This window comes from Periophthalmus magnuspinnatus, chromosome 7 (genome assembly GCF_009829125.3).
Source record: "Periophthalmus magnuspinnatus isolate fPerMag1 chromosome 7, fPerMag1.2.pri, whole genome shotgun sequence".
Taxonomy (NCBI): Eukaryota; Metazoa; Chordata; class Actinopteri; order Gobiiformes; family Gobiidae; genus Periophthalmus; species Periophthalmus magnuspinnatus.
This window is the reverse complement of record NC_047132.1, coordinates 24,504,489-24,530,013: the sequence shown is the minus strand read 5'-3', so window position 1 is coordinate 24,530,013 and position 25,525 is coordinate 24,504,489. Positions and strand designations below refer to the sequence as shown.

The 25,525-nt window shown below is 37.9% G+C and overlaps 3 protein-coding genes across 4 annotated transcripts; all 3 read right to left on the bottom strand.

The window, feature by feature from the left end:
• Positions 1–1,356: 1,356 nt before the first annotated feature.
• tlr9 (toll-like receptor 9) lies at positions 1,357–6,097 on the bottom strand. The gene is made up of 3 exons (XM_033969013.2): positions 6,033–6,097; positions 2,537–5,428; positions 1,357–1,930 (listed from the first exon to the last, which is right to left on the bottom strand). The coding sequence occupies exons 1-3, from the start codon at positions 6,033–6,035 to the stop codon at positions 1,724–1,726; spliced, it is 3,102 nt and encodes a 1,033-aa protein (XP_033824904.1). The 5' UTR covers positions 6,036–6,097; the 3' UTR covers positions 1,357–1,723.
• Positions 6,098–7,070: 973 nt separating this feature from the next.
• Positions 7,071–12,191, bottom strand: apeh (acylaminoacyl-peptide hydrolase). Of its 2 annotated transcripts, XM_033969015.2 has the most exons (23): positions 12,117–12,191; positions 11,607–11,736; positions 11,402–11,528; positions 11,229–11,316; positions 11,062–11,137; positions 10,894–10,985; positions 10,558–10,632; positions 10,345–10,482; positions 10,181–10,272; positions 10,048–10,088; positions 9,658–9,779; positions 9,355–9,415; positions 9,179–9,276; positions 9,046–9,097; positions 8,858–8,946; positions 8,629–8,767; positions 8,457–8,540; positions 8,297–8,377; positions 8,142–8,230; positions 7,864–8,054; positions 7,665–7,767; positions 7,476–7,582; positions 7,071–7,383 (listed from the first exon to the last, which is right to left on the bottom strand). In XM_033969015.2, the coding sequence occupies exons 1-23, from the start codon at positions 12,126–12,128 to the stop codon at positions 7,272–7,274; spliced, it is 2,199 nt and encodes a 732-aa protein (XP_033824906.1). In that variant the 5' UTR covers positions 12,129–12,191; the 3' UTR covers positions 7,071–7,271. The 2 variants fall into 2 exon arrangements, with proteins under 2 accessions (XP_033824906.1, XP_033824905.1); XM_033969014.2 differs by lacking the exon at positions 12,117–12,191 and having other exon boundaries at positions 7,073–7,383; positions 11,607–11,835.
• Positions 12,192–12,516: 325 nt separating this feature from the next.
• Positions 12,517–24,943, bottom strand: cttnbp2nlb (CTTNBP2 N-terminal like b). The gene is made up of 5 exons (XM_033969016.2): positions 24,820–24,943; positions 22,863–22,967; positions 16,447–16,698; positions 15,583–15,690; positions 12,517–14,819 (listed from the first exon to the last, which is right to left on the bottom strand). The coding sequence occupies exons 1-5, from the start codon at positions 24,823–24,825 to the stop codon at positions 13,545–13,547; spliced, it is 1,746 nt and encodes a 581-aa protein (XP_033824907.1). The 5' UTR covers positions 24,826–24,943; the 3' UTR covers positions 12,517–13,544.
• Between the last annotated feature and the right edge of the window lie 582 nt (positions 24,944–25,525).

The following is a 25,525-nucleotide window of genomic DNA, read 5'->3' as shown; positions in this document are numbered from 1 at the left end:
CTATAGGCCCCACGTTGTTGATCTTTCTTTAGTTAAAAATAGCTGCCTACATTTTGGTTGCAATGTATAAGAAAAGATAAAATGCAATGCTACGAGCTCCTTCAAAACTGGAACCAGCTGAAGCGAGAAAGACACAAGTACAGTCCAAACTGAACTTAGACAACACAAAGCACACACTCACAAGAGAGATGCTGTCACAGTAAAGTCCATGCTCAAAGAAAAGTAGTAGGCCTAGGTCATGTTGTTGGCACGATAAAAAAAAAAAAAAAAAAAAAAAAAAAAAAACCGTAAAATGCCAGATCTAAACTAGGTCTACTACAGCCGCGCCATTAAGGATTAGTTTCTTGCTCAAACACATGGCTATGGGAATTTGAGCTCGCTTCAAGCTAGAACATTACATAATAATTAATCTTTTACGCAAAATATAAAGTGTACATCCATGCACATGTAAAGTACATTATGCAGCCTTTGTACATGTTACCTGTGCAGTCCACAGAGCCCCGCGTTTCTCATGCGTCTCTCCATCAGCGGAGAAAAGAAGCGGAGCTCAGAGCAGGCTCCATGATGCCATCGGCTCAGCTGTGACCTGTGCTGTCCTGTGCTGTCCTGTGCTGTCCTGTACTGTCCTGTACTGACCAACAGGCAGCAGCAGCGCGCTCCCGCAGGCGCAGGGTGCGCGGCTGTGTCACTTGTGGCGCTGGTGCTGAACAGTCTCAGGTGGAGGACTCTCCTCTTTGAGTTTAAGCAGTGGTGGAACGTAACGAAGTAAAAGTATGTCTAGTAAAGTACTGTACTTAAGTACACATTTTAGGAATCTGTACTTTACTTAAGTACATTTTAATGTGGACAGTTTGACTTTTCCTTCTCTACATTTAAGAGCAGGTTTCTGTATTTTTCTAATGCGCTACATTTGTGTGGGGCTGAACTAAAAAGTAAAACTATTTTGACTACAGCTTGAAACCTGCTGAAAAGTTTGAGGGGTTTATTTTGAAGACGTTCGTAGTTTGCAAAGAAAAATATACAAAGAAAAACAGCTCTCAAAATCAATATATTTGAAGTCTTATAAAACCTCAAAATCTGCGTGAAATACTTTTAACTCAAGTACATTTTTAAAGGGGTACTGTAATACTTTTGGCCTAGTTAAGTAGATTTATTTTTTTTTTTTTTTCATGTGATACTTTTACTTTTATTTGTTTTGGGGGTTTTTTCTCCAGTGTCTTTGCTTTTACCAAACTGAGTACTTCCACCACAGAGTTTAGGTGAGGCTCAGATATGCATGAACCAACCAGTTCTGGTTTTACTGTTGTATTATTATTATTTATTTATTATTATTACTGTCTTTTCTCGTAGCCTGGATTCTAAATGCATAGAAACGACAGAAAATGTCACGATGCAATGTTATTTTCCCTGTTTATCAAAGACCTTTTACTGGCATGTTTTAGTGTGATATAACGCTACAAAAACGTACAATAAAGCAGAAAACATGATGTAAAACCGTTTGTCACATGGTAAAGAGGAGGGAAGTTGCCCAAGTCACACAGACATGGTTTTTTAACCACAGCTGTGAGTCATCTGATAAAAACAGTAGTTACGTGTTTCACTTAAGATTCATTTACGGTACACATTTAATAGAGTCCTGTGCTCTACTGTTAAAATGAGCACATTTTAGCGATAAATAACTGAGAGCAACCATAACCTGTGATTTAGTGTGCAGTAGATATTGTTACACAAAACTTTGGCTCATTTTTTTGTCATAAAACTTGAGGTTGTCTAAAGACAATGCTGTCCTCATATGATTCCAGAACAAAGGTTGAGCCTTTGGATTTTTGGGCCAGGACAGAACAGATCTTCTGCACAGTCGTCTTCTCAGCTCCAGATACTTGATTTTTGGAAACTTGTCGTCCAACAGCACAAGTACAGCTGAGTCTACCTGTGAAGGACACAATAGCACATTATTGTGTTGCATTGTAATATATACATGCAATAATTTATATATATATATATATATATATATATATATACATACATATATATACATATACATATATATACATATACATATATATATACATACATATATATATATACATACATATACATATATATACATATACATACATATATATATACATACATATATATATACATACATATATATATACATACATATATATATATATATATATACATACATATATATATATATATATATACATACATATATATATACATACATATATATATACATACATATATATATATATATATATATATATATATATACATACATATATATATACATATATATATATATATATACATACATATATATATACATACATATATATATACATATATATATACATATATATATACATATATATATATATATATATATATATATATATATATACATACATATATATATACATATACATACATATATATATACATATACATATATATATATAATTTTACATATATATATCATTGCATGTATATATTACATGCAACATAGATAACACAAAATTCTCACCTTTTCATCCAAAAGTCTCTGTTGAACCATGAAGAAGGCCTGGCGCATCACCCCATTAGATGTGTCTCCACCACAGGACAAGACAAACACGGTCTTCACACTTTTGTAGACCGCATTGTGTAGATTCTCAATACAGGACAATCCAGGGATCCAGTCCCTCTCTTCCAAACAGAGGCAAAATCTTCGGTGCTCCGTGTTTTCCAAATGACAGATTAGCTCATTGTAAACCCAGTCTCTCACAGCTGGGTTTTTAGTGTCAAACAGCACAAACGCATCATAATGGTGTTTGGAATCACTTCCTGCTAACTGAGAATAACCCCTGTGTCTAGCCCAAAGCACCTGGATGCTGTACCACAAGTCCCAGCTGTAGAGATGATTCAGCAGGGGAAAAGCTGTCAACATCACACACAAGAAGGTGCACACAAGGAAAGCCAGACAGCCATATATGTCCTGACAGGAACTCTGTCCAGCCAACTGGAGAATGCTTTTCCCCTGTTGTGACTCTGGAAATCCACATTGCACGAGGGTGGTGAGATGAGGGATCGTTATTGGAGTTTTACTCAAAACGTCTGCAAACCAAGCCGTGTCGCAGTCACACCTAAAGGGGTTGTAATGAAGACTGAGATTACGTAGAGTGCTACCATTTTTTAAAGGGACTGGGAATAATTCCTGATGAAACTCCTTTATCTGATTATTATTGAGATATAAAAATTGTAATGATTTAATGTTTGAAAAGAAGAGATCAGGAATAGAAGCAATCCCATTGTAGCTGAGGTCCAAAGTGGAAAAATTGGCTCCAAACTTTACTGTTTGTGGCAATTGGTGAATTCGATTGTGACTAAGGTCCAAGTATTCCAAATGTAGTAATGCGGAGAGGTTTTGCCAAGGAAAAGTGGTCAGTTCATTCTTGCTGATTTTAAGAAATCTTAGGCTTGTTGGGAAATTACACCAAACTTCTGGTATAATCTCTATTAGGCGATTATCAGAAATGTCAAGGTGAGTTAGATTTGTCAAATTTTGAAAAAAATGGTGGTAGTTATAGTTTTCTGGTTCCCACATAACACCCAAGTGATTGCCATTGAAATATAAGTAATTTAAAGAGCTACTGATAAGCCTCTTGCTTATGCGCATCCCAATATCATTGTTTGCTAAACTCAAAACTGATAATTTTGTCAGATTAATAAGAAAATCAAAATTGTGACCCAAACCCTTCAAGATAAAATGGAAATTATTATTACTAAGGTCCAAAACCTTTAGGGTGTTTTTGATTTCACTGAAAGACTCATTGTAATAAAGATCCAATCTATTGTAAGACAAATCAAGATAAGCCAAATTTGTCATGTTTGTGAAAAATGAAGCATTTTTTAATGGTTGACTCATGTAGTTAAAGGAAAGGTCAATGCAAACAGCATTCTCCATCCCTTTAAACACATCTTGGTGCAGAAGGAGAATATCATTTGCAGATAAGTTAAATGTCAGTTTATCGTAGCAGATAGCTCTTTTAAAGTCTGCTATAGTTAAAAACATATTGTCTGACTTTATATTTGGCATAACTAAATTGTCTTGAGAGCTGTATTCAACAGTGGGGACTTTTTGTTCTATTTGTGAAAAGGGTTGCTCAGAGTGTGAATATGCATGAGGCTCATTGCACAGTCCAACACCTTTAAACATGTTTTGGGAAATGTCAATGATTGTTATTGATGGTAATATGCTGAGAGCTGTAAAATTACAGCTGTTAATGAAGTTCATAGAAAGATCTAAAAATGTTAGATTGTGAAGTTTTGATAGAACTTTATAGCTGTCATCTGACAGCTTTTGGAAAAAATAACCAGTAAGACGTAGAGTGTGTAGGTTTGACATTTCAGCAAAATGTGGTGAAAGGATGAGTTCATTGTATGTTGTTTTAGGCTCATAGTTATAGACAAGGCTTATATATTGTAAGCCTTTCAGCTCTGTAAAGAAAGTACCATTTTGAATCACCGGGGCAAGAAAATTGTCCGACAAATCCAACCGTTTCAGTTTTTTTAAAGATGTAAAAAAGCCTTCTGGAAATGTTTTTAGCGAGTTCCCTCTCAAGCTTAGAGTGACAATGGAACTGTTTTCACAAAATAATGAGTTTGAGTATAAATGCAAAGCAGTATCATTTGGACAAGGAAAGCATGGTCTTACTGCATGGTCACAGCGCTGGCAATTCCACTCCAAACTCAGATGAGTCAGTTTGGTCAAATTGGAGAATGCATAATCAGGTATTTCTGTGATTGTGTTCTCTTTTAGATCCAGATATTCAAGGGACAAGGGCAATCCTTTGGGAACAGTGGTCAGATTATTATACCCTAAATACAGGCTTTTTAACTTGGGTAGATTTTTAAAAACATCCTCGCCTATGTAGAGAGACTGATTACATTTGTTGGCATAAAAGCAATTCTTTGAAAGGTACAGAACCTCAAGATTGGGGGTTTTCAAGCTGTCAATACGAAATATGCTGTTACTCCGTATATCTAAAACCTTTAGGTTTTTGGGTAACCAGGGGAGAGATGAGAGGCCATTTCCAAATAGATAGAGGTTTTGAAGCTTTTGAAGAGTTGTAAAAGTATCTTTGTCAATTTCCAATTTGTATGGCTTCAGCACTTGACAATTGGGTATACAATTTAGTTTTAAAGTCTGAAGGTTTGGGATGCCTTGAAAATAACGTTTCTGCAGATATCTTATTTTAGTATTACTCAAATCCAGCAGTGATACCATTTTTGAGTGAATTAAGGGGACACGGTTGAGTGGTCTATCAGAGCAGTATACTTCATTGCCTTTGGCATTAGCGTCACATGGGAAGAAGGTCATGTTTATAGTCCAAATCATTGGGAGATGTCCCAGCAACAAAACTGATGTTAATATAGCCTGAAAAAAGAAAAGAGTTTTAATAACAGCTAATGTCACAGTAACATATGATGCTAATAGCCTGGCCCACAGGGAGGGGGCAGTGAGTTGATGCAGGGACAACAACTTGATATTGAATGTCACCAAAACCACATGGACTTCAGGAAGTGCCGACACAGAGACACAGAGACACAGAGACATATTTGATATCCATTAGTGTTGGCTTGCACTGCTCCTTGTTTCTCTCACTGTATACCAGTCAGTCAAGATTCCTCCATCATAAAGTCCAACCTGCTTACTGAGAACTGTTTTAAGTCAACTTGTCTTATAAAAGAACTTCACACCAACACTGTACACACTTAAGACAAGCACACAAGACACTGAAAAACAGTTAAAGACACACATTTGACTGTAATATTTTGGATGCAAAAGGCACATGAGAAGAGAATAAATACTATTTATATTAATATTATTATTTTGTACAATGTCCCATAGACAAATCATATGAAGGAAGGTAGAAAGCTCAAACCACACCTTCTGGATAGGAAGTCTCTTAAATTATTTTGTAATGATATAAGGACAACAAAGATTTTAGACCATTTCTATTCAGAAAATGCACACCTACCATAGCCTCAGGTGCAGATGAAAGTTATTAGAAGACACTGGAAATCCTCTTTGCTCTTGGTGCAGTGTTCTGACTGAACAGGAAACGAAAGTCCAGTGCAATTTCTATGCCTATGTCATGTGACCTGTGAGGGACTATTCCTCTCCAGACTTATCATATTCCAATGTTTTAACATCTGCCTGTTGTTTTGGCATTAGTAAAAAAAAAAAAAAAGATACATAAATGTTTATGGTACTCTTCTCATCAGAGTATTTTATCTGTACGTGAAGAATTGGAAGCTGTTGTTTCCAAATGAAGACTAATTTTCAGAAGTTAGGGATGAGAGAAAAAGGAGGCAATTAAATTTTTTTAATCATGCCAATTATTAACGAACTGTGGCTGTACCATTAACACTAATTAAGTGCATTTTTTCAATAATTATTTAGAAAATTTTATTTTTTAGCTGATTTAACATGCAGGTCAGAGTTTAATAATTATTATATTTTGAATCCTTCTATCAACAATACATTAGAAGTATAATAATAAACATTATCTTTAAAACAAAACTGCATGTCAGCCTTTCAACCTAACCTTTTAGGGCTCAAAATTCACCAAATTCCTCATAATAAACTTCAAGTTAAATAATTTATAATCGTAAACTAGCCCTATCTCTATTTTTTCAGTTTTCCATAAACAAAAAAGTGTGCATGTAGATGTGTTATCAGTGTTATCAGGAGTGTCGTATTGCCATTTCTTTCATTATTTATACAGAGATTATCTTCCTTGATGTCCATTTTGGTCATATTTTCAATAATAATTTTGAAGATAAGTTATTTTTTTTGTTACAGTACATTACAAGATTATACACATTACATTAATTATGTTTGATTAAAATTGTCTTTTATATACAGGAGCACACATCTCCTGGTTATAACTAACTAGATAGTTGAAATTGTGGTCACCTTGCACAGAAGTGAAAGGCACTGTTCATGTAGAAAAAAAAAATATCATTTCCTCTTTCCTTTTTATGATGGTTAGTAAGTCCAGGAACCTCATCATGTGCTTTTATCAATTGTTGATTTTATTGGAACTTTGCACAGAGATTTTTTTTGGGGGAAAAATCTACTGAAATATTTGTATAGCGTAAGTTACAAGTGAGTGCTCAAATAGCATTACAAAAACACTTTGGCATAGAATTTGAAAGAGCAAACTATGACTTACAACTTTGCTTCTTCTTAGTGAAAAATGTACTAAAAAAACTTAACCTTGCTTAAATAGATGCTGAATGAACCAAAGAGCAATGTTCATGAAGCCATCTGACTCCGCGTCCACCTTTGATAGAGAATGATTATTTCCTGGGTACCACAATAGGCTGGGAAGAAAAACACCGGCAAATGTGAATAATTGAGCAGAACAGCCTCCCTACTAACACAGAGCTACATCCAGTCATGAGATGTGGCTTACCGAACAGGGACCTTCTTTGCTTTCAGAGCTTTGTAATACTCAATGCCTTGCTGGTTAGGGACACGTTTGTCATCTTCACCTAATGTAAGCAACACAGGTGTTTGTACCTGTAAAAATATTATCAACTGTTATTGGCAGGTCCATAATGTATAAAAAAATAAACTCAAGTATAAAACTAAAAAAAGGCACCTTTGAAACATGTTTAATTGGTGATACGCTTAACATTCTTTCCAAAACTGGAGAATCAGGAAGGCTGTCAAAGCTGTAGTCCAAGCCAACCTCAACAATGCACCTGCAAAATCGAAACAGCACAAAAAACTTCCAAATAAGTTTCAGTTATCATGATTGTATTTGTAACTCATGCAGGAAAAATCTGTGTAATATTTACCAGTCTGGCATGTCGGTGGTGGAAACCATTGATGCTATGTTAGTGACAGGATTACGTGCAACACATGCTTTGTAGAAACCAGGATATTGTCCAATCAGGTGACAGGCCAGAAAACCCCCATGAGAGCCACCTGATACAACGACCTTCTCTGAATCAAAGTCACTGCCTTTTAGAACACTTTCCACTGCAAACTGAAAGACCAAAAACAACTTATGTAAATATACTATAAAAAGCAAAGGGCCATTCTCATTGACTAGAATATGATCATTCAAATTTACTTGAACATCTTTTACATCCTGAGTACCAATATTGCCAGGTAACGAGAATATACTGTCTTGTCCAAAGCCAAGAGATCCACGATAATTCACTGTTAAATACCAAAAAATTTAAAAAAAACATTGTACACAACTTTTAATATTGATTTATTACTCACCAAGTAAAGAAGCAAAGCCCATTCTACACAACGCAGCACAAGACAACAGCCATTCAGCAACAAAAACAGAGTGTGGGCCCCCTGTATTAAAGATTTTAAAAATATGCATTAGTCAAAAGTTAGTTTTATGTGCAATAATACAATATGTACATTAACTTACCATGAGGAATTAGAACCAGAGGAAGCTTCACACCATCTTTCACTTCTTTAGGTTTGATTAGCAAGGCTTCAAAATCAAGCCCAGCTAAAAAAAATAAAATAAAAAATGCAAAAATACATATTACACATATTGTATAAAGAATTAACCTTTGCATAAAATTGATGAGACTTACAATATTGGCTGTTGTCTTGCTCTGGAGGAGGGGTAAACGTCAAGATATTCCAGTCAATATCTTCTAAAACATCGCAGTCTTCCAGAGTCACCCAGGCCACTTTCTCTTGAGATTCCCTGGTTGGAAGGAAGCCCACTCTCTAAAAATGTTCACAAAATATGTTCAGAAAGAAAATGAAGTGTCTGTGCAGTCAAGACCGGAAAAAAACAAGAAATGTAATTCACCCTACCAGGTGTGGAGGGTGATTTGGTGAAGAACAACTGACCACCATCAAATCTCTAACTATGTTCAACAGACACCAGTTTCCTGCATCTGAGTCTAGAAATGAGAAATATATTTACAAACGCAATGCATTCAAATCACACTGAATTATCACAGAGCTATAATCCCTAATACGTATATTCAAACTTTACTCACTTGAAGTTAAAGAAGTGACAATACCAGTGTTGATGTCGACCATGAGCAGATCCTTAAAAAGTTAGTTAGATTAGTGTAACGACTCAACTATTTGATTCGGACACTTCATACTACTACTACAGAAATGACATACCTTACGACTTTTCTGGGGACTTGCAATAATTATACGCTGGCTATCGGCTGACCAGCACTGAGGAGAGAGCATAGAGCTATAGATACCAGTGAAGCCATCTGTAAAACCAACACAAAAAATAGATAAACTGAATTTCAGCATAATATGTGAAAGAAAACAAAAATAAAAACACGTACCATTTCTTGGCCTATTCACTGTATCCACAATCACAGATGTCTTTTTGGTATACCAGTCATACTAGAATCAAGCAAGCAGAACAAAATATTTAGTGTATTAACAGTTTATGTACAGAATGTGTAATGACAGTTACAATCCATAAAAGCTTTTAAAACATCAACATGACATACAGCATGTCACTTAAGCACTGATGAGAAATGTATGAGAAGAATTCAACATTCTTCCGAAAACTGCATATAGACAGCTGGTAGTCAAAAAGATAACCATTGTGGGAAGGGGAAGTGTTTTTTACTGGCATTTACCATGCACAATTTGCTGCACTTCATATGTGGTCCATACAGAGAGCACTCCAAGTATGCAATCCTGCAGTGGTCTGGACTGAGCCTGGGAGAGCACACCGCAGTGGAACCTGAGGTCAACTGCTCTGAGGGAGATAATTACACAGATTCAACAATGATTATATGAAACATTTGAAGTATTTATCAAGGAATGTCAATGCTGCAAAACATTGATGCTATGTTAATGACAAGATTGTATACAATAACTGCTTTGTAGAAAGTAGGAAACTGCCCATGTCATGTGAGAAGACCGAAAATCCCCATGAGACACCTGATGTGACTACCTTTTCCGAATCAAAACATACCATCATGCAGCACACTACAAAAGTGTATGACGTTCTTGACATAACTTACCACATTTCCCACCAGTGAGATCCACATAGAACAAAGAGGACCTGATCAAACCCAGAAATATATGGACAATTAAGCAACATAAAGAATAACCCAGTATTTAATTTGTTCTACTATCTATGGGTGTAATTCTTACCGCCTATTAGGGCAGTATTTAAGGCCAAGTCTGAATGGTTCATGCCACCAGCCCACAAAGACAACTCCTGTATCGTCTGGAGCCCAAAATGCCTGCAAAAGAGTGATATTAGGGCATGTTAATAAAACATTAATGTGCAAGATATAAAAGAAGTATAGACCAACCTGCCCAGGAGAGATATCTTCAGGCACACCTTCCAAAACAGACACATTGTCCCCTTCAATGTCCAAAACACAAAGCACTGGACTGTTCTTACTGACCAGTGATTCACCCCAGTCTTCATAAAAGGCGAATTGCTCTCCCTACAGAACGGTAAGGTGAGGAGAGTTTAACATGTAGTTGAAATGGACAATATTGTGCCTTCAGAAAGCACTCACTTTAACAGTGTCTTTTTTCTCAAATCTCAGAGGTTCATCGTCATCCCCGATTGCAGATAGCTCTGGTGACTCAGTCTACAAGACAAAGAAAATCATTACAAATTGCATGTACAGGATGGAGGAGTGATTCACCAGCAGTTCGATGTAAACAGCGCTGATGTGGTCTTCTATGAAAACTATATTCATGTTGAAACGAGAAGTACTATTAGCTTGCTTAGCATAGGTTTGACAGAATCAGATCAAATGTAGTAAAAATTATAATTCTGCAATTTTGATTTTCTTGTGAAAATGTATTGTGAAATGGCAGTTGGTTCAGAAGTTCAAAGTCAGACAAACCTGGAAAAAGGACACAGTTTTTGGTCTTTTTTTTTCAGCCACATATAGAATGTGAGTTTCTGAGTGGGACCAAACCAGACACCCGAACTGTTCTAAAAGAGTAAATATCAGCTTTAATAACAAAATACAAAAAAAAAAAAAAATCACTGATTTTATCATATGACTAACCATCTTCATAAACTCTGCCATGCTTTTTTAAGGCTGTGAGGTTGATACTTTTCATTTTGATATTCTTACTCCAGATCTAAAAAAGGCAAGTGAAAACATGCACTTATATGACAGGCAAATACAGTACAGCAATAATGCACTCATACGGTCACAATACACAGGCTCACCTCCAAATATTGTTTATCTTCCCCCTTGATAGTGCACTCCCTGACAACAGCTTTCATTTCTCCAGAAGGTGAATCTTTACTTAATACTCTAAATATAAAATGGAAAAGTCCATTACACAGTGTTTTATTTGTTCCTGTAAAATACTTTGGATAAACATGAGCACATCACTCACTCTCCTTTGATTTCAGAACAGTTTCCACAGGAACCAGAGAATACCACTGATGCATCATCGTGGAAAACTATGTACTGTCTGCAAAATTTGACATTCTCGTTTCTATCAAAGTCACGCTGGCTCCATTCTGGGGAAACAGGACACAGATTACTTTCAGTTTCAATAGAGAACCTTTGGAAAGCTATAAAACCACAAGACTGCAAACCTGTGTAAATGTTGCTGTATTTGCCTCCATATTGAGAGGTTATGACTGGCCCCACATCAGCTCTAGTCAGGGAAGGAAAGAGGCTCAGGTCTCTGTACAGTCTGGAGATTTCCTCGGGGTTGGTCGTCACCTGACAATAGATAGCAGAATAATGCAAACTGCGACTCAATGGCACAAACTGTCTCGCAACGGACAAAAATCTGTTCATTGTCTTATAAGAGGGACACCACGCAGCCACATTCAAGATACAATTCAAAGTAAGATTGAAACCGAAAGAAATACATCATAGCAAGAAACATAACAAACGAACAGGCCACAGGAACTTCCTGTAGAACAACTAGTTACATTATAGCAACTCCACCCACTAGCTTAACTTGTCTGAGCCTAGCACGTACTAACTGAGAATTCGTGCGAATAAATATATTACAAACCCGGATGAATTAATAATTAAATATTAAATTGGATCATGAAATCACATTAACTTTCTGTAAATAACATAAGGTTCAATACCGGAGCCGCCATGGTTAGAAGCACCAGTCTTCAACACAACACACAAGACACAAAGGTCAGTCTCTGGGCCGAACTTCCGGTCTTCAAAATAAATGAAAAAAAAAAAATTGAACCGAAATCGAAAGTCAGCAAACTTGCTCAAACACAATATTTTTAAAACAAAATGACGCATAATTTCAAGTAATCCAAAATCTCTATGTTGTTGGCTGATCCAGATTCTTTCGTGTTCTTATTTTATTTTGTAAGAGTCCAAATTCAACCGGATATTGAAATAGTGAACTGAAAATGGAGGTCTACGGCGTTTACTCATTAGGAACGCCCGACTTTCCCATGCATGGATCTACAGTATACTATCTGATTAATTTACAGTAATATGAGAAAAGACATTATCAAAGAGGGTGGCATTGCTTGAATCAATTATTTATTTGATTTACAGTCAATGTCTATAGTATAAATAAAATGAAAACATTCCAGTTTAGATGACGTGTTTGAAGGCAGAGACAAATGGTTAACAAATTTCTGAACTACAGTACTAAACACTATTTTGTGAGAGAGAACAAGATTAGAACAATGACATTTTCTCATTACATTTCACTTAAACCGATTGCACTGTATGAAAGACTGAATAATATAAAAAAAAGAGTTAAGAGCTCTTCTAGCACCTTTTCATAGTGGACAGTAGGGGGCGGCATTGTACACTTTACAAAATGCTTCTAAGATCTGTGCTGTACACTTGCAACTGTGGTTAAAAAAACAATCAAAACATAAATAATATAATATAAAGACTTTTGTTTCTTAATCTGCTTTTGTATAGCCTATTCGACCCATAGTGCAAAGTATCACTAAGTCAGTTAAATATCTTTCATATTCAATTGGATGAAGAAAAAAGGTAATTAGAAGAAAAACAACTAAACATATACTCTTATTTTCTACAGCTTATTGTCCTTTATTGAAGAAATAACTTGTTATCATTTTAGAATCATAGAAATTAAGTTGTTGTGTGTATACAGTAACATGTATACAATATTCTCAACCAAATAACATTTTACAGCAACAACTTCATGATAGGCTACTAGACTTTCCAGTTATTATATTTCTGTTGTGCTGTTATTTTTGTATTTAATTTTCCATTTACTGCATGTATACATAGCTACAAAGCACATTTACATCTTAGAAGAGTAGAAATAGCTGGTCTTTGTGTAATAACAAAATTCAGTGGGCCCAGCATAAATTGTATCTGCTCAGCCTTCATCACTATTCAAAGCACTCCTACAGTATGTTTATTTAAAACAGATTTATTAACGAGGTAGAAGCAGGCCAACTCCTTAACCAAACAGTTCAGTTTTTCAATATTGTTTGCTTCTCATTTGAAATTATGTGCTACAAGTTGATTCAAGGGTCTAAATGAATGTATCCAAGTTTTAACTGTTAACTGCTGGACGATAGCACCAGGTCAGGCTCTTTGGTTCCCTCCTGCACACTTTTGTCTCCACAGTTTCCAGACAGCTCTGGGAAGTGGAGGCTCCTGGTGGAGTGGCTTGGGGATCCAGGAGTGGGACTCATGCCTGGCCTTTTGGGGGGAACTGGAGGTGGATGTGTGCGCTCAGAGCGTGGAGTGAGTGGTGAGCGAATACCCGGAGATAACGGCCCTGATGAGGGAGACTTTGGACCAGTAGGGGAAGACAAGTTGCGGTAATCAGTACCAAAAGGAGAGCTGCTGATAGGGGCCAGTTTGACCCCAGCCTGTTGGCTTGTGAAGCGGGACAGCACCTGTGTGACAGTGTTGCGAGCCAGTTGTTTAGCAGTGCTGTTCTCTGGTGGAGGGGGGGCAGAGGTGGTAGGGGACAGGTCTCGAGGAGACAGAGGCCCACTGCTGTGATGCTGCTGTTCCAGTTCTGCCTGAGTCTGGAACTTGTGCCTGGCAGCTTGGAAACGTTGATTGACTCCAGCCTGGTACGCTGACTGATGAAAGCCTGGGCTCCCGAGGCGCTTGGCCAGCACTGGGGAGGAGACAGGGGAGGAGGAGAGGGAGGAGGAGGCCGTGCTGGAGGGAGAACGGGGGTGAGAGAGAGGGTGAAGAGGTGACGGAGACAATGGTCCACTGCCGTTTTCCACTATCACCTCATTTTCAGGGCCTTTCCTCTCTTTTATGGACTCTGTCCCTTTGTTAGCGTGATGCCCATTTACCTTGGACACTGAGGCTGGCTTAGTCGTGCTACTAACTTTTCCATCTGGTTCTGTCTGAACAGATGCTGACTCCGATGCTTTGTTGGACAATACATTTTCTTCCTTTACATCACACAGGTTTTGTACAGAAGCTAATCTTTCTATGAGCTCCTCCACCTGTCTCTCAAGCTCCTTACACCTCTCCTTTTCTTTATGAAGCAGAGATTTTAACTGCTCTCGCTCTGTATCAAACTCAGCCAATTGCTTCTCAGACTTGGCCTCTAATTGAGCTGCGTGCTTCCTCTCTTCTTCTAGAGTGTTCTGAAGCTTCTCTAGAGCACTGGTTTCTTCCTGCAGTCGGCTGTGGAGCTGGGAGGCCTTCTGAGCCTCCTCCTGTGCTTGGCTGCAGGCCCGCTGCAGCTCCAGACTCAGGGTGGAGGAGAGCTGCTGCTGCTGGGACAAGGACTCCTCTACCTGGCTCACGGTCTGAACCTGCTTCTTCTCCAGGAGCCTCACTGTGGCACGTTCTTCCTCCAACTACACAAAAAAAACAAAACACAAAGGTAGTCAGAACATCACTGCCAAACATGACTACAAGGAGGCAATCAAGGCAAATGTTAACTAAATATAATAATAACCTGCTTGAATATATTTTGATGATTTATTGGAGATGAAACACAAGGAAAATAACTTTCTGATACATTGCACTGAGAAACCCTAGGTGGGGATGTATGAATCTTTTTGCCTCTACGTGTGTCCAAAATATTGAGAGGAAAGATTAGGGATGACTGGCGAACAGTGAGAAAGCCTTGCTTACGTAATGTCCCTGTGCAGGCTTTAACAGTGCCTCATGTTGAGCTCTGTGAGTGTGTCTGCACAGTGACCCTGTATTAGTCATGGCCATCCTTTATCTCACATTTCCTGAGGCTATAACAGCCCAGAGCTGTAGAACAACCAAACAATGGACCCATCCGCCTCGGTTTCCTCCAGACCCGCTCTGCGCAAACAGACCCACAGACACCCTTCAGTGCCTGTACTTTCCCAGGCCCAGCCCTCTCCTCCCTGCTGAGTCATACAATGCACTTTAGCTCAGACTAAGCAATACAAGCTCAAATAAGGTAAATGATCTGCTTGTGCCTCAACTTGAAACTGCTTTGGATCATTTTCTTGTACAACACATTGTGCTATTAATAATATGTACATACAGCCAATGGTTGAAATTTAACTATGAGATTCTATTTATAGTAGAAGTGTATATCTAAAACTAGTGCCAAAAGTTTATAAATAGTTTCTCTAATACCTGTTGAAGGAGTTTGTCCCTTTCCATTTGGAGCATATATGAGACATCTTCACTTCTGGCAGATTCTTGAGCCCTGCACCGTTTCTCCTCCTCCAAATCAGCTATCATCTGTCAACCACAGGGTAAAATAAATCAAATTACATCAACTATGACACAAATTGCAGGTTGTTGCATGTTACTGTTGCTAAAGTGTGAAGTTGTAGCCTGTTGTTTTGTCCCACAGGCTTTTATTAAAGTAACCCTAAACTTAACTGGATTAGACAAGGAAATGTGTGGCCTCCCTTCCCAACGTCTGAGTCTTGGGTGTGTCTGTCTGTATAAATTCATACCTCTAGCTAAATAGCATTGTGGCTTTTGATCAGATACCATCTTCAAATAACTAAAACACCCTAAAAGTATGACTGACATGTGTTTTAAACAAATGGATGAATATTGACAAAGGTGCATTGTCTAGGTGCACACATACACCACAACAAAATTGGGACTAAACTGTTACTAAATCAAGAACTGAACCTGGAGAGGTTGCCTGGCGAGGCAGCCCCTAGTTTTTGTTTGAATGTCTTTCTCTGACTGGTTAGTCTGCCCGTCAGTCACACCCATCAGAAATTAGGGATATGGTTCTATAACTTACATATATATAAAGTAGTGTAAAAGCACGTGGTCTTAGCTGGCAAGTCCACACCAGGACTGAACCCCAAGTGGAAAAGGAAAAAATCGGGACTAAACTGGGCTCAAACTAGGACCAAACCACGACAAGGGTGACCACACCCATAAACAAGTGTAAACCAGGACTAAACAAAACATCCATGTAAAACAGAACAAAACGACCGGATCTACTTTAAGCATTTTTCTGTTTAACTTTACCCTTTTATGTCTTCTTTCTGTTGCAGCCAGTTGACCCATCATCCTCTCCTGCATCCTTTTACAGTGAGCCATGACCAGCTTGAGTACAGCCAGAGGGTTTGGGCCCACTGCGCGTCCCGTTAGGCTACTGTTGTTCTGGGCAAGTGCATTCTGCCGCTCCTCTGCTTCACTGTCCCTCTGCAAGGCCAGGAATGGATCGCTGAGGTCATATTGTCCGTAACGCTCCTGGACGAACGCATCTCTGTGCTGAGCCTAAAGACAAAAAAAACCCAACATTTAAATACAAATACCAGATGTAAAAATAGTTTGTCTTTTTCCTATTAAGGTGAAGCAGGTGGCATATTTTGCAGGTTTTCGTTTTTTTTAGGAAGAATACACCATTGAAAAGTTAAATTTATTTACATGACAGATGGACAACTGATGGTAACTTTTAGTGCCCTTTAGTGAATCAATCCAATTTACTTAATGCAAGCCAGTCTCTGGATTGTGCTGATGAGAACAAAGGAAAGACATGTAGCCTGCGACAGACCTTAGAAATACATTATGCCAGTGGTCCAACTCAAATTAAATAAAAATGTGAATCTTTTCCTACACTTTATACAACACAGTAAAAAAAGGTATACAAAAAAGACAGATTTGCCAGTGCCATAAAAACATTTGCACTTAGAGGAAAGCGTGTGTATTTGTACAGGAAATGAGTGTGAAGTTATTGTCATGAGCACTACAGCAGATGGTCCCTCTCCTTTAACCCAAACACAAAGAGGTGAAGCCTGGTCAACCCCCCACAAGGGGCACATATGAATCTCTCCCAAGGGACATCAATTATTTACTGAAACAGGCTTTGAAATCTGACCAAATGAGCAAATATAAGTAAATAAGTGAGTTGTGCAAAATGCCTCCTTATCATTGCCATTACCTGTCTGTGTCATTGCCATCACCTGTCTGTGTTTGCCCTGGCTTACTCATCAGGTTTATGCCTCTGTCACCCAGTCCAATATGCTGAATGAATAATACCGATCATCAAAATACAAAAAAACCCTAATTAAAATTAAAACATGCTTTAATAAAGTGTAACTTCCTCCAATGTTTAAGAATGGTGGGCAACGTGATCAAATCAAACTCTCTCACACAAATTTAAAGAAATAATTCAAAAAAGAAATGGTGCTAATTTTGCTTCAGAATCAATAGGTTAGAAAATCAGTCAAGTTAGGAACCATTAGTTAAGAGGGCTACTAAAACTAAATCTCATGCAGTTTATTATGGTGGTCCTATAGCTCCTTACAGTGCTGGTGCATACATTGACAGTCAGAATTATGCAAATTAATTCTTTTATCACTATTTTATGAAAACATGCCTTTGTTAAAACCTTCCGTCTTTCCATGAAATGTTAACCAGACAGATGCCCCATGTCCTATAGCCCCCTCTGTCCACTGCCCAAACATGCATGACACCGCATTCCAATGTCTCTTCATCATTTCTCAGAAAGTGCCTCTCGTTACTTGGGTTCCTCTGTCAGTCTCTTTCTCTCACTCTCTCTCCCTCTCTCTCTTGCTCCCTCTCCACAGCCCTGGGGGAGCGCTGTGTTGCAGAGTCTTTTCTGTGGCTTAACAAAGAATCCAGTAAAAAGAAGTTTACATGGGGCACTCTGAGACACTTGCTCAATGCCTTACGTTCCTTCTGATGCCCTGTCTCTATGGCAGACCAGAAGGCTTTGATAGCTGCAATAAGCAAGTGGTTAGATATGTCTGGTTTCCTCATTGTAGCTAATGATTCATATGTGGTTGGAGTAAATGATCAAATAACCATAACTGGATAGAATAGTTAGTTGTTATGAGTCACTTCACCTGTATGGCTAATCAGTAAAAAGAAGCCCTTGCATACAGACTTTACTCAGACACATCATTACAAATTGTCTAGACAGTTGACCCCGCAACCTTTTTATTGAAAAGGAAATATTTAAAAGGGTCATATATTCCTAGTATGCATGCCATTTAAAAATAGAAATCATTAATGCATCAGTTCAATTGAGAATTAACACTTAGATGGAATGTTTTTGAATTAATGTGCTCTCTGATCAGCTGATGCCAACTTCCTGTCTACTCCCCATCAGGACTAAGCACAAGACCTGGGGGGACAGAGCCTTCTCCGCTGCTCTGGAACTCCCTGTCTAAACACATCAGAGACTTATCTACACTCACCATCTTCAAAAAAGCCTTGAAAACTCACCTGTTCAAAATTGCCTTCAAATAACTGAATCTCCTTTTTTATATGTTTCTTTCATTTGTGTTTTGTCTGTTTTGAATTGTGTGAAGTCATGAAAAGTGCTATATAACCTGCTGGCTCGATAATCAATCTCTAAAAACTGGAATAATGTGTGTATGAAGCTAGCCATACTGACAACCTTGTGTGTTTTCAGGCCTTAGATGAGAGTACTTTAGCAGATCCTAGGGCTCAAACTGCAGTAGTGTGTTTTTACCCAAGAGCCCAGGGTTTGGTCCCTCATGGTTTTCTTGGGACAGTTCCGATCCTAATGACAGAGTGTGGTTTCCTTCATGAGAGGGAATAACATTACCCTGCTTTTAAGCTCTAATTTCAGGTCATGTACTGCAAAGTTTTCTTCCAAGTACGCGTTTATTTTCTGTACCAATTTCTGGAACACCCCTAAAATAAAATGTTTTCAACCAAATCAATTCATGCAATGTGTTTTTCTTCTACTTGCTTTGCTCGGTGATGTTCTGGCTGCACATTTATTACTGCAGTATTATTGGTTTGTCAGTAGGTTACCTGTAGCTCTGAGGCACAGTCCGGGCCTTGTGTGAGGAGACAGAGGAAGGGAGTAAGGTTTCTGTCATAAGCTTCTGTAATGAGCTGTTAACAATAGACCGAGCAGCTGGAGAGGGCTACCTATCACATCTCTCCTGTTACACATGAACTCAGAGTGGCTAATCCTCACGCCAAATACCCAAAGAAAAGTCACATCACTGCTCTGCTTCTTTAGGGGTTGCCAAAGTAAATTACTTGCATGGGTACCGACATATCTTAGACCATTTAATTTCCATGATACAACCCTTACAGTTCATTCAGACCTAGACCACATTAGGGAATAAGATGCTCGACTCCTTCGGACGACCACTCAACACAATTCAAAATATGTGTAGGTGCCTACTGAATTAATATGGTAGGAATAGTAACCGTATGTATGCCCTAAAATATTAAAAGTACCTCATCGCTGCTACTTTGACTCCTAAAAATACAATTGCTTATCATATCATAAAGTACAATTGATGTATATTATGCCTATTGTTGCTGCCATCTCTGCCTTAGTGAAGAGTCATTTCTACTCTGTTATTGTACTCTAAATAAAGTATGTTTAAGAAAGTATACACAGGCCCAAGTAGACTTTCCCATCTGACATTGTCAGCTTGAACAAGGTGGTCTCCACAGTAACACGTCCAAAAGCATTTCCTGGGGTTAGGGTTAAATCGATGCATTCCTGCTGAATTAGGTTGCTCCTCTGCAGCTCAACTACTGCACACTAACACAAAGGGGCAGCAGGACCAGGCATGTCAAATATCAAAAACTTAATTCTGTCCCTTCTCATACAACTAGGGGGGGGGGTCTACCATTGACCTTGCAAAACCTCTCTTCAGAATGCATAAAGTTATACTACTGCACATCGGTACTCTGAGAAAACATACCTATAGTTTTGATACTATGAATGGCAATATTAATAATTAGTATGCTATTTATAAAAGGAATGTGGTGTTTACTTACAGTTTACAACATTCAGATAAACAATTCTTAAATATGAAAAGATCACTATGTACACTGTGTAATAATGTTCACAAACAATGCATTAAAAAGTAGTCCAAAGTGGTACAAAATGACCAGTTCAGTAAAGCACATTTGAGAGTAATCTTGAAACTCTGACACACTACAATGACGGAAAAAAGGACAAAGGACTTATACAGTCAAATTCTAGCGAGGGAGGCAAATGACATATTTTTGCCAGTTCGTAATGCCTTTCCATACCAAACAGCAACATGTTGTACAACCTTATCTGAACAGTCCACGCTAGCATTTTGTGCCCCATTGTCCAGAAACAGGAAAACACATTAAGCTGCAAAAATAGACATTACAGGACAAGAGGAAATTATATCATCTACTAAACATAACAAAAACTAATCGGAGTGACAGCTATTTATCTATTTTCATCTAGTCCATCTGTAGTTCATGTTTTAATTTATAATGGGTGTAGCACAAAATATTAAAATGACTTTGTTTGGCTTAAGACTTTACTTTAAGTTTCTATTGCTTCTATATATGCTTGACAGAGTAAGAATAATAGCAACATTAATTTCCTTGTAAAAAGACAATGATCGACTTTTGGTATTGCCACTCCTGTACGACCTGTTTTCTGAAGTCATGCTCCAGAGAATGTTCCCACTGTGAGACACTGATTATCAGAGCAACTAAGTAATGAAAAATGTAAACACAATCAACCCTCTGCACTGACATGCCTTGCCAAAGAGAAACTTTAATCACAAACCAAGTTCCTCACAGGACTATTGAGTTATTAAGATAACTAGGATAATTGTGGCGAAACCCATTCAAACATTAGTGAGTGTAAAGACAGAATGGTTAATCTTGTCATTTAGCGAGGAGGTTTTAGGTTTGATTTTGTGCATCTTTTATTGCTCTTTGTTCAAATACATGCACGGTAACACTGATAGTACACATATAATAGTCTGTCATTTTTCATTCCTTTAGGTAACAATCAGTGAGATGTGCAAATGTACAATACACACTATTAAGGCTGCCATTCCACTTACCTCTGCTGGAGGCATAAACACTACAGTGTGTTACAAAAGCTAAGGGTTGCATAAAATATTAATCTTGCCAGGTGCCTTGACTACTCCTCACAGTTAGACTTCAGACAAGACTAATTAAAAATTATTTGACTATAACTTGTAAGCAAACACTACAAAGACTGATTAATGTTACAAATAAAACTCTGACAGGATGTAATACAGGCAGATAGAAAATCTAGAAGAAAAGGACTTCCCCTAGTGCACATGATGTGTTGATCTTTTATAAAATATAATTAATTATTTCTTTTACCAAAACTATTTTTTTATCATTTATGTGGGCTGTAACTGTAACCTCCTACACTGTCCCAGGTATCAATACTACCTTAATTTATTATATACCAGGGGAAATTTTAACAATCCCCAGCTCTAGGCAAAGTGATGGCAAATCAGGTGACCTGGCACAGTTCAATGCCTAATTCTGAGGGCCACACGGTAAGAAGTAAGAATGGCCTTTAGTAGGTCCCAGTGGGTAGAGGGGGAAGTGAGCGACTGGGGCCTAAAGCTCTGTACATCCTCTCAATAATAAACACAGCAGCCTAAGTGTCCCCCGGGAGGGCACTATGAGTGTGTGGAGGCGAGATAGGGCCTGGACTGTGGTCAGTGGTCCGACATCAAAGACCTCCCGTAATGTAAATGTGTGTATTACGGAGAGAGGAAATGGTCACAGGATATATATATATATATATATATATATATATATATATATATATATATATATATATATATATATATATATATAATTTTGGCTACACATTTCTAATGACCCTAGAATGTTATGATCTGTTGTTTTTATATATTTTTGGTCTAGCTATGCCTAGTCTTGGTCTTGCTTTTCCACATTCTTAGACAAGTCAAGAGTATTGTGCTCCTGATTCTTTCCTTGTCTCCTTTATACTTGAAAAAGCACATGGGCTTTGAAGATTGTGGTAAATTCTATGGCATTAACATGTGTTTAAAACTGACATACCCAGTGGAATCATGGCCCCTCTGACTTGCTGAAATGCTCTTATCTGGGTCGCTATTGTAATAACAGGCAGTGGAAACCCTCCCTTAACCATTGTCTTACAAGCACAGATTGTCTTGTGTACACAGCCACTCCCTTTCACCTGAGACACTTTGGAGGGCTTCTCATTCAAAGGGAGTTTGAGTCTAACCATGTCACTATGAACAAAATACTATACCCATACAGATTCAACCAAGTATAACTATAAATTAATTAAATCTAAATTCATGCTCCAAGAGCAAAGGAAGAATATAATTAGCTAATGCTATGTTAGTAAATTAGAGGAACAAAGCAGGGAATCTAGGCTCTACCGGGGAGGAGGTGAGGACCACAACTGGGCCTTTAACTACAGAGCTCAACAACACTGTGTAACACTAGTTTCTTTTACTACTACAACTGCTTGTGCTTGTACTATTTTACTTCAGTAAGTTGTTGTGCATTTTGAATCAGTATGAACTCATAGTGTGATTCATTTTGGGCTGCAGGCAAGTTGTGACAAATTCTAATTACAGTAAATACAACATAGTGGTTGGTTATCTCACCCGTAGCGCATGGATGACCACATCTTGGGCCTCCAGCTCGCCCTCCAGGATACTGAGCAGAGTCAGCAGCTCAGCCCTGCTCAGAGCCTCCACGTTCATCTTCTCCTGGACACAGAGAACGTGATTACACAGGTGCATACTGGGATACATGACACACTGGGAGACTTTAGCAAATACAAAAGACGCAATCTGAAACCAAGTTTTATCAGGATCAGATCTTGACTCAAGTGCTTCTGGTGAATACCATTTTATGAATAGTTAAGAGAAACCATCAATATGTTTAAGCAGTGCAGGCACAGGTAGGACAAAGCTGCAGATTTTAAAGTGGAGTATGCATGCCTAAGTCATAGGCAGTTGTGGCCAGGGTAAGAAAGTCCAAAGCCATAATTATCTGGTCTTGAGACTATATTTGTGTTTTCTCAATTACTTTAACCCATTTTATGAAACTTGGACCAGGTGGATTACTCTCGTCAACTTCAAACATTCATCAACATTTCCTACTCATACAACTGAAGTAAACACTGAAGAAAAGTGAATCTGAATCTCCAAAAATGTGTTAATACCATAAACATAAGGGTAAGTACCAGCCAGACCACAGCCCAAAGCAGAGGATTTAAAATGACTGATGTCAGGGTTTTGGTGGTAACATTATTAAATATTTTCCATATTTGTTTTTGCACATATCACAATGTCAAGTGTGAATACAACACAGTTGCACTGCGCTAACTGTTTAGGCAGTTTTATAAGCTTTTCTGATCATGTTTAACATTTGGCATTTATGAGGAGTTAGAAGGTGTGATAATGTAGACCTGTCACAATAATTACTATATCAACTTATCATTCAATATATGAAAGCTGGAAAAATATACTTTGAGGCTGGAATATTTATTGTGCGTACAATTTCTTTACAAAAATGGGGAGAGTTTTGCTGTTTTTCAGTAATAATGTAAGATTTGAGCTGTAGAGGGTAGAATAGTTCACTTCTAAGGCTGATTATTGGTACATTCTGCTAGTTAATTGTTACAGCTCAGGCCTTTTAATTGTACTGTCTATTTAAATGTGTTTACTGAGATAATCCTGTTTTATTTTAATTGTGTCAGTGGCAGAAAGTAGTTTCTATATTATCATTTATTATAATATTTCTCTGTAGCAATATATCATGCTTCAAAATATGTTATTGTCGACAGGCCTATGATAACAAAGCTCATAAAATATTCCCTGTGTGTACTGCCAACAGAATAGAACTTCCTCCTAAAAAAGCCCTTGTTAAGATTGTTTTACACAGGTTTTATGCACAGTAAAAGTGATAACAGGGGTAACCGATATCAGACAACACACTACTAAAAGTGTATGGAAGCACATACACATGGCTCACATAAACATAAAGATACACAGTCTAAATAGAAATGAATGGTATCTGCTGTATACAGTACACCACTAAAGGTACCAGCCAGTGAAATTAGCCTTCACTGCCCTACAAAGACAAAAGAAAAACATGATTTGAAGATACTACTCTGTGTTCATATTGTTCAAGGCAATACACTGCCCCAGTGGTTGCTCAGAAACAGATCCACCTGCCCTTTGTTTAAAACCAAGGCAATATTCATTATATTCCTATTTAGAACAGCACATAACCAGCAAAAATGCACTCAGTCCGCTATTAACTATATTGACTGCCATCTGACAATTACAAAATCAATATTGCATCAATCATGAAAGAAGGAGGTAAATACGCCAAAAATGAACTTGGTAGTATCACCTTTGTCAGAATAGACTTTGCCATTTTACAGTGACTACAAGACCACATAATATACTTTAAAAAAAAAACTTGAATATGGATGAGTAACTTGACGACAAATGGCAAGGCTAAACCCAAATATTACACGAGACAAGTGAGATTATAAATACTTTGAGGAAAAAAAAACACAATTAAATAAAATAAATAAAACTGACCAACCTTCATGCGCTCCTCTCGTTGCGCATTGAATTAAAATAATCTTCCAGAGTGAGAAATTCGTGTAGAAAAAAACATGAATCAAAGCAATCCACTGTCAAGGGGCGCTCCTGCTCCAAAGCGAGTGTGAACAACAGGCATTCAACAACCAAAGCACGCAGCCAATCACAGCATCGCACAACCTTAATCTGACCAATCAGAGTCAGAGTAGAGGGGAGGGGCGGGACATGGGCGTTCCCTCATGGGTGGGTTAAGCCTCTTTGTTTCGGACGTCCAGTAGCTCAGGCTGAGTTTCCCACGAGCACGTTTTTGTTAGCTAGCATTTTGAACCCCCGGTGATCATCTATAGTAAAAACTAAACTTATACAATTTTATACAGAAAAGACAGAAATGTTGTAGTAAAATCATAGAATCATTCATTGTTTACACTTTTCAAGGAACTAACCGCAGCGCCATCTGTTGGTAGAAGACTCACATGACGATCAAATAGTAGGAATAGGAAATGATTCACGTGATGTTTTATGGATTTGTTAAGCAAGTACAGGTAGATAGGGCTAGTGATGGGACTTTATGGGATTTTAAAGAGCCGTTTAAAAGACTAGCTTTTTTATTGTTTATTTGCCAATGTCAGAACTCAAGCAATCTAATCACACAGAGGAACGACCAAAGCTTAAATGTGTTTAAACTGAGAGTGGGAGTGTGTTTACCT

Excerpts from the sequence above, each read along its gene's own strand:
- tlr9 (XM_033969013.2), bottom strand. Across the intron at positions 1,931-2,536 it reads AGAGACTTTTGGATGAAAAG|GTAGACTCAGCTGTACTTGT; the intron begins GTGAGAATTTTG and ends TGTCCTTCACAG.
- apeh (XM_033969014.2), bottom strand. The coding sequence starts at position 11,814 with ATGAACAGATTTTTGTCCGTTGCGAGACAGTTTGTGCCATTGAGTCGC. Across the intron at positions 7,768-7,863 it reads ACCACCGACATGCCAGACTG|GTGCATTGTTGAGGTTGGCT; the intron begins GTAAATATTACA and ends TCGATTTTGCAG. Across the intron at positions 7,583-7,664 it reads CAATTAAACATGTTTCAAAG|GTACAAACACCTGTGTTGCT; the intron begins GTGCCTTTTTTT and ends ATATTTTTACAG.
- cttnbp2nlb (XM_033969016.2), bottom strand. Across the intron at positions 16,699-22,862 it reads TGGTCATCCATGCGCTACGG|GCTCAGCACAGAGATGCGTT; the intron begins GTGAGATAACCA and ends TTTTGTCTTTAG. Across the intron at positions 15,691-16,446 it reads CAGAAAGAAGACATAAAAGG|ATGATAGCTGATTTGGAGGA; the intron begins GTAAAGTTAAAC and ends TGTGGTTGACAG.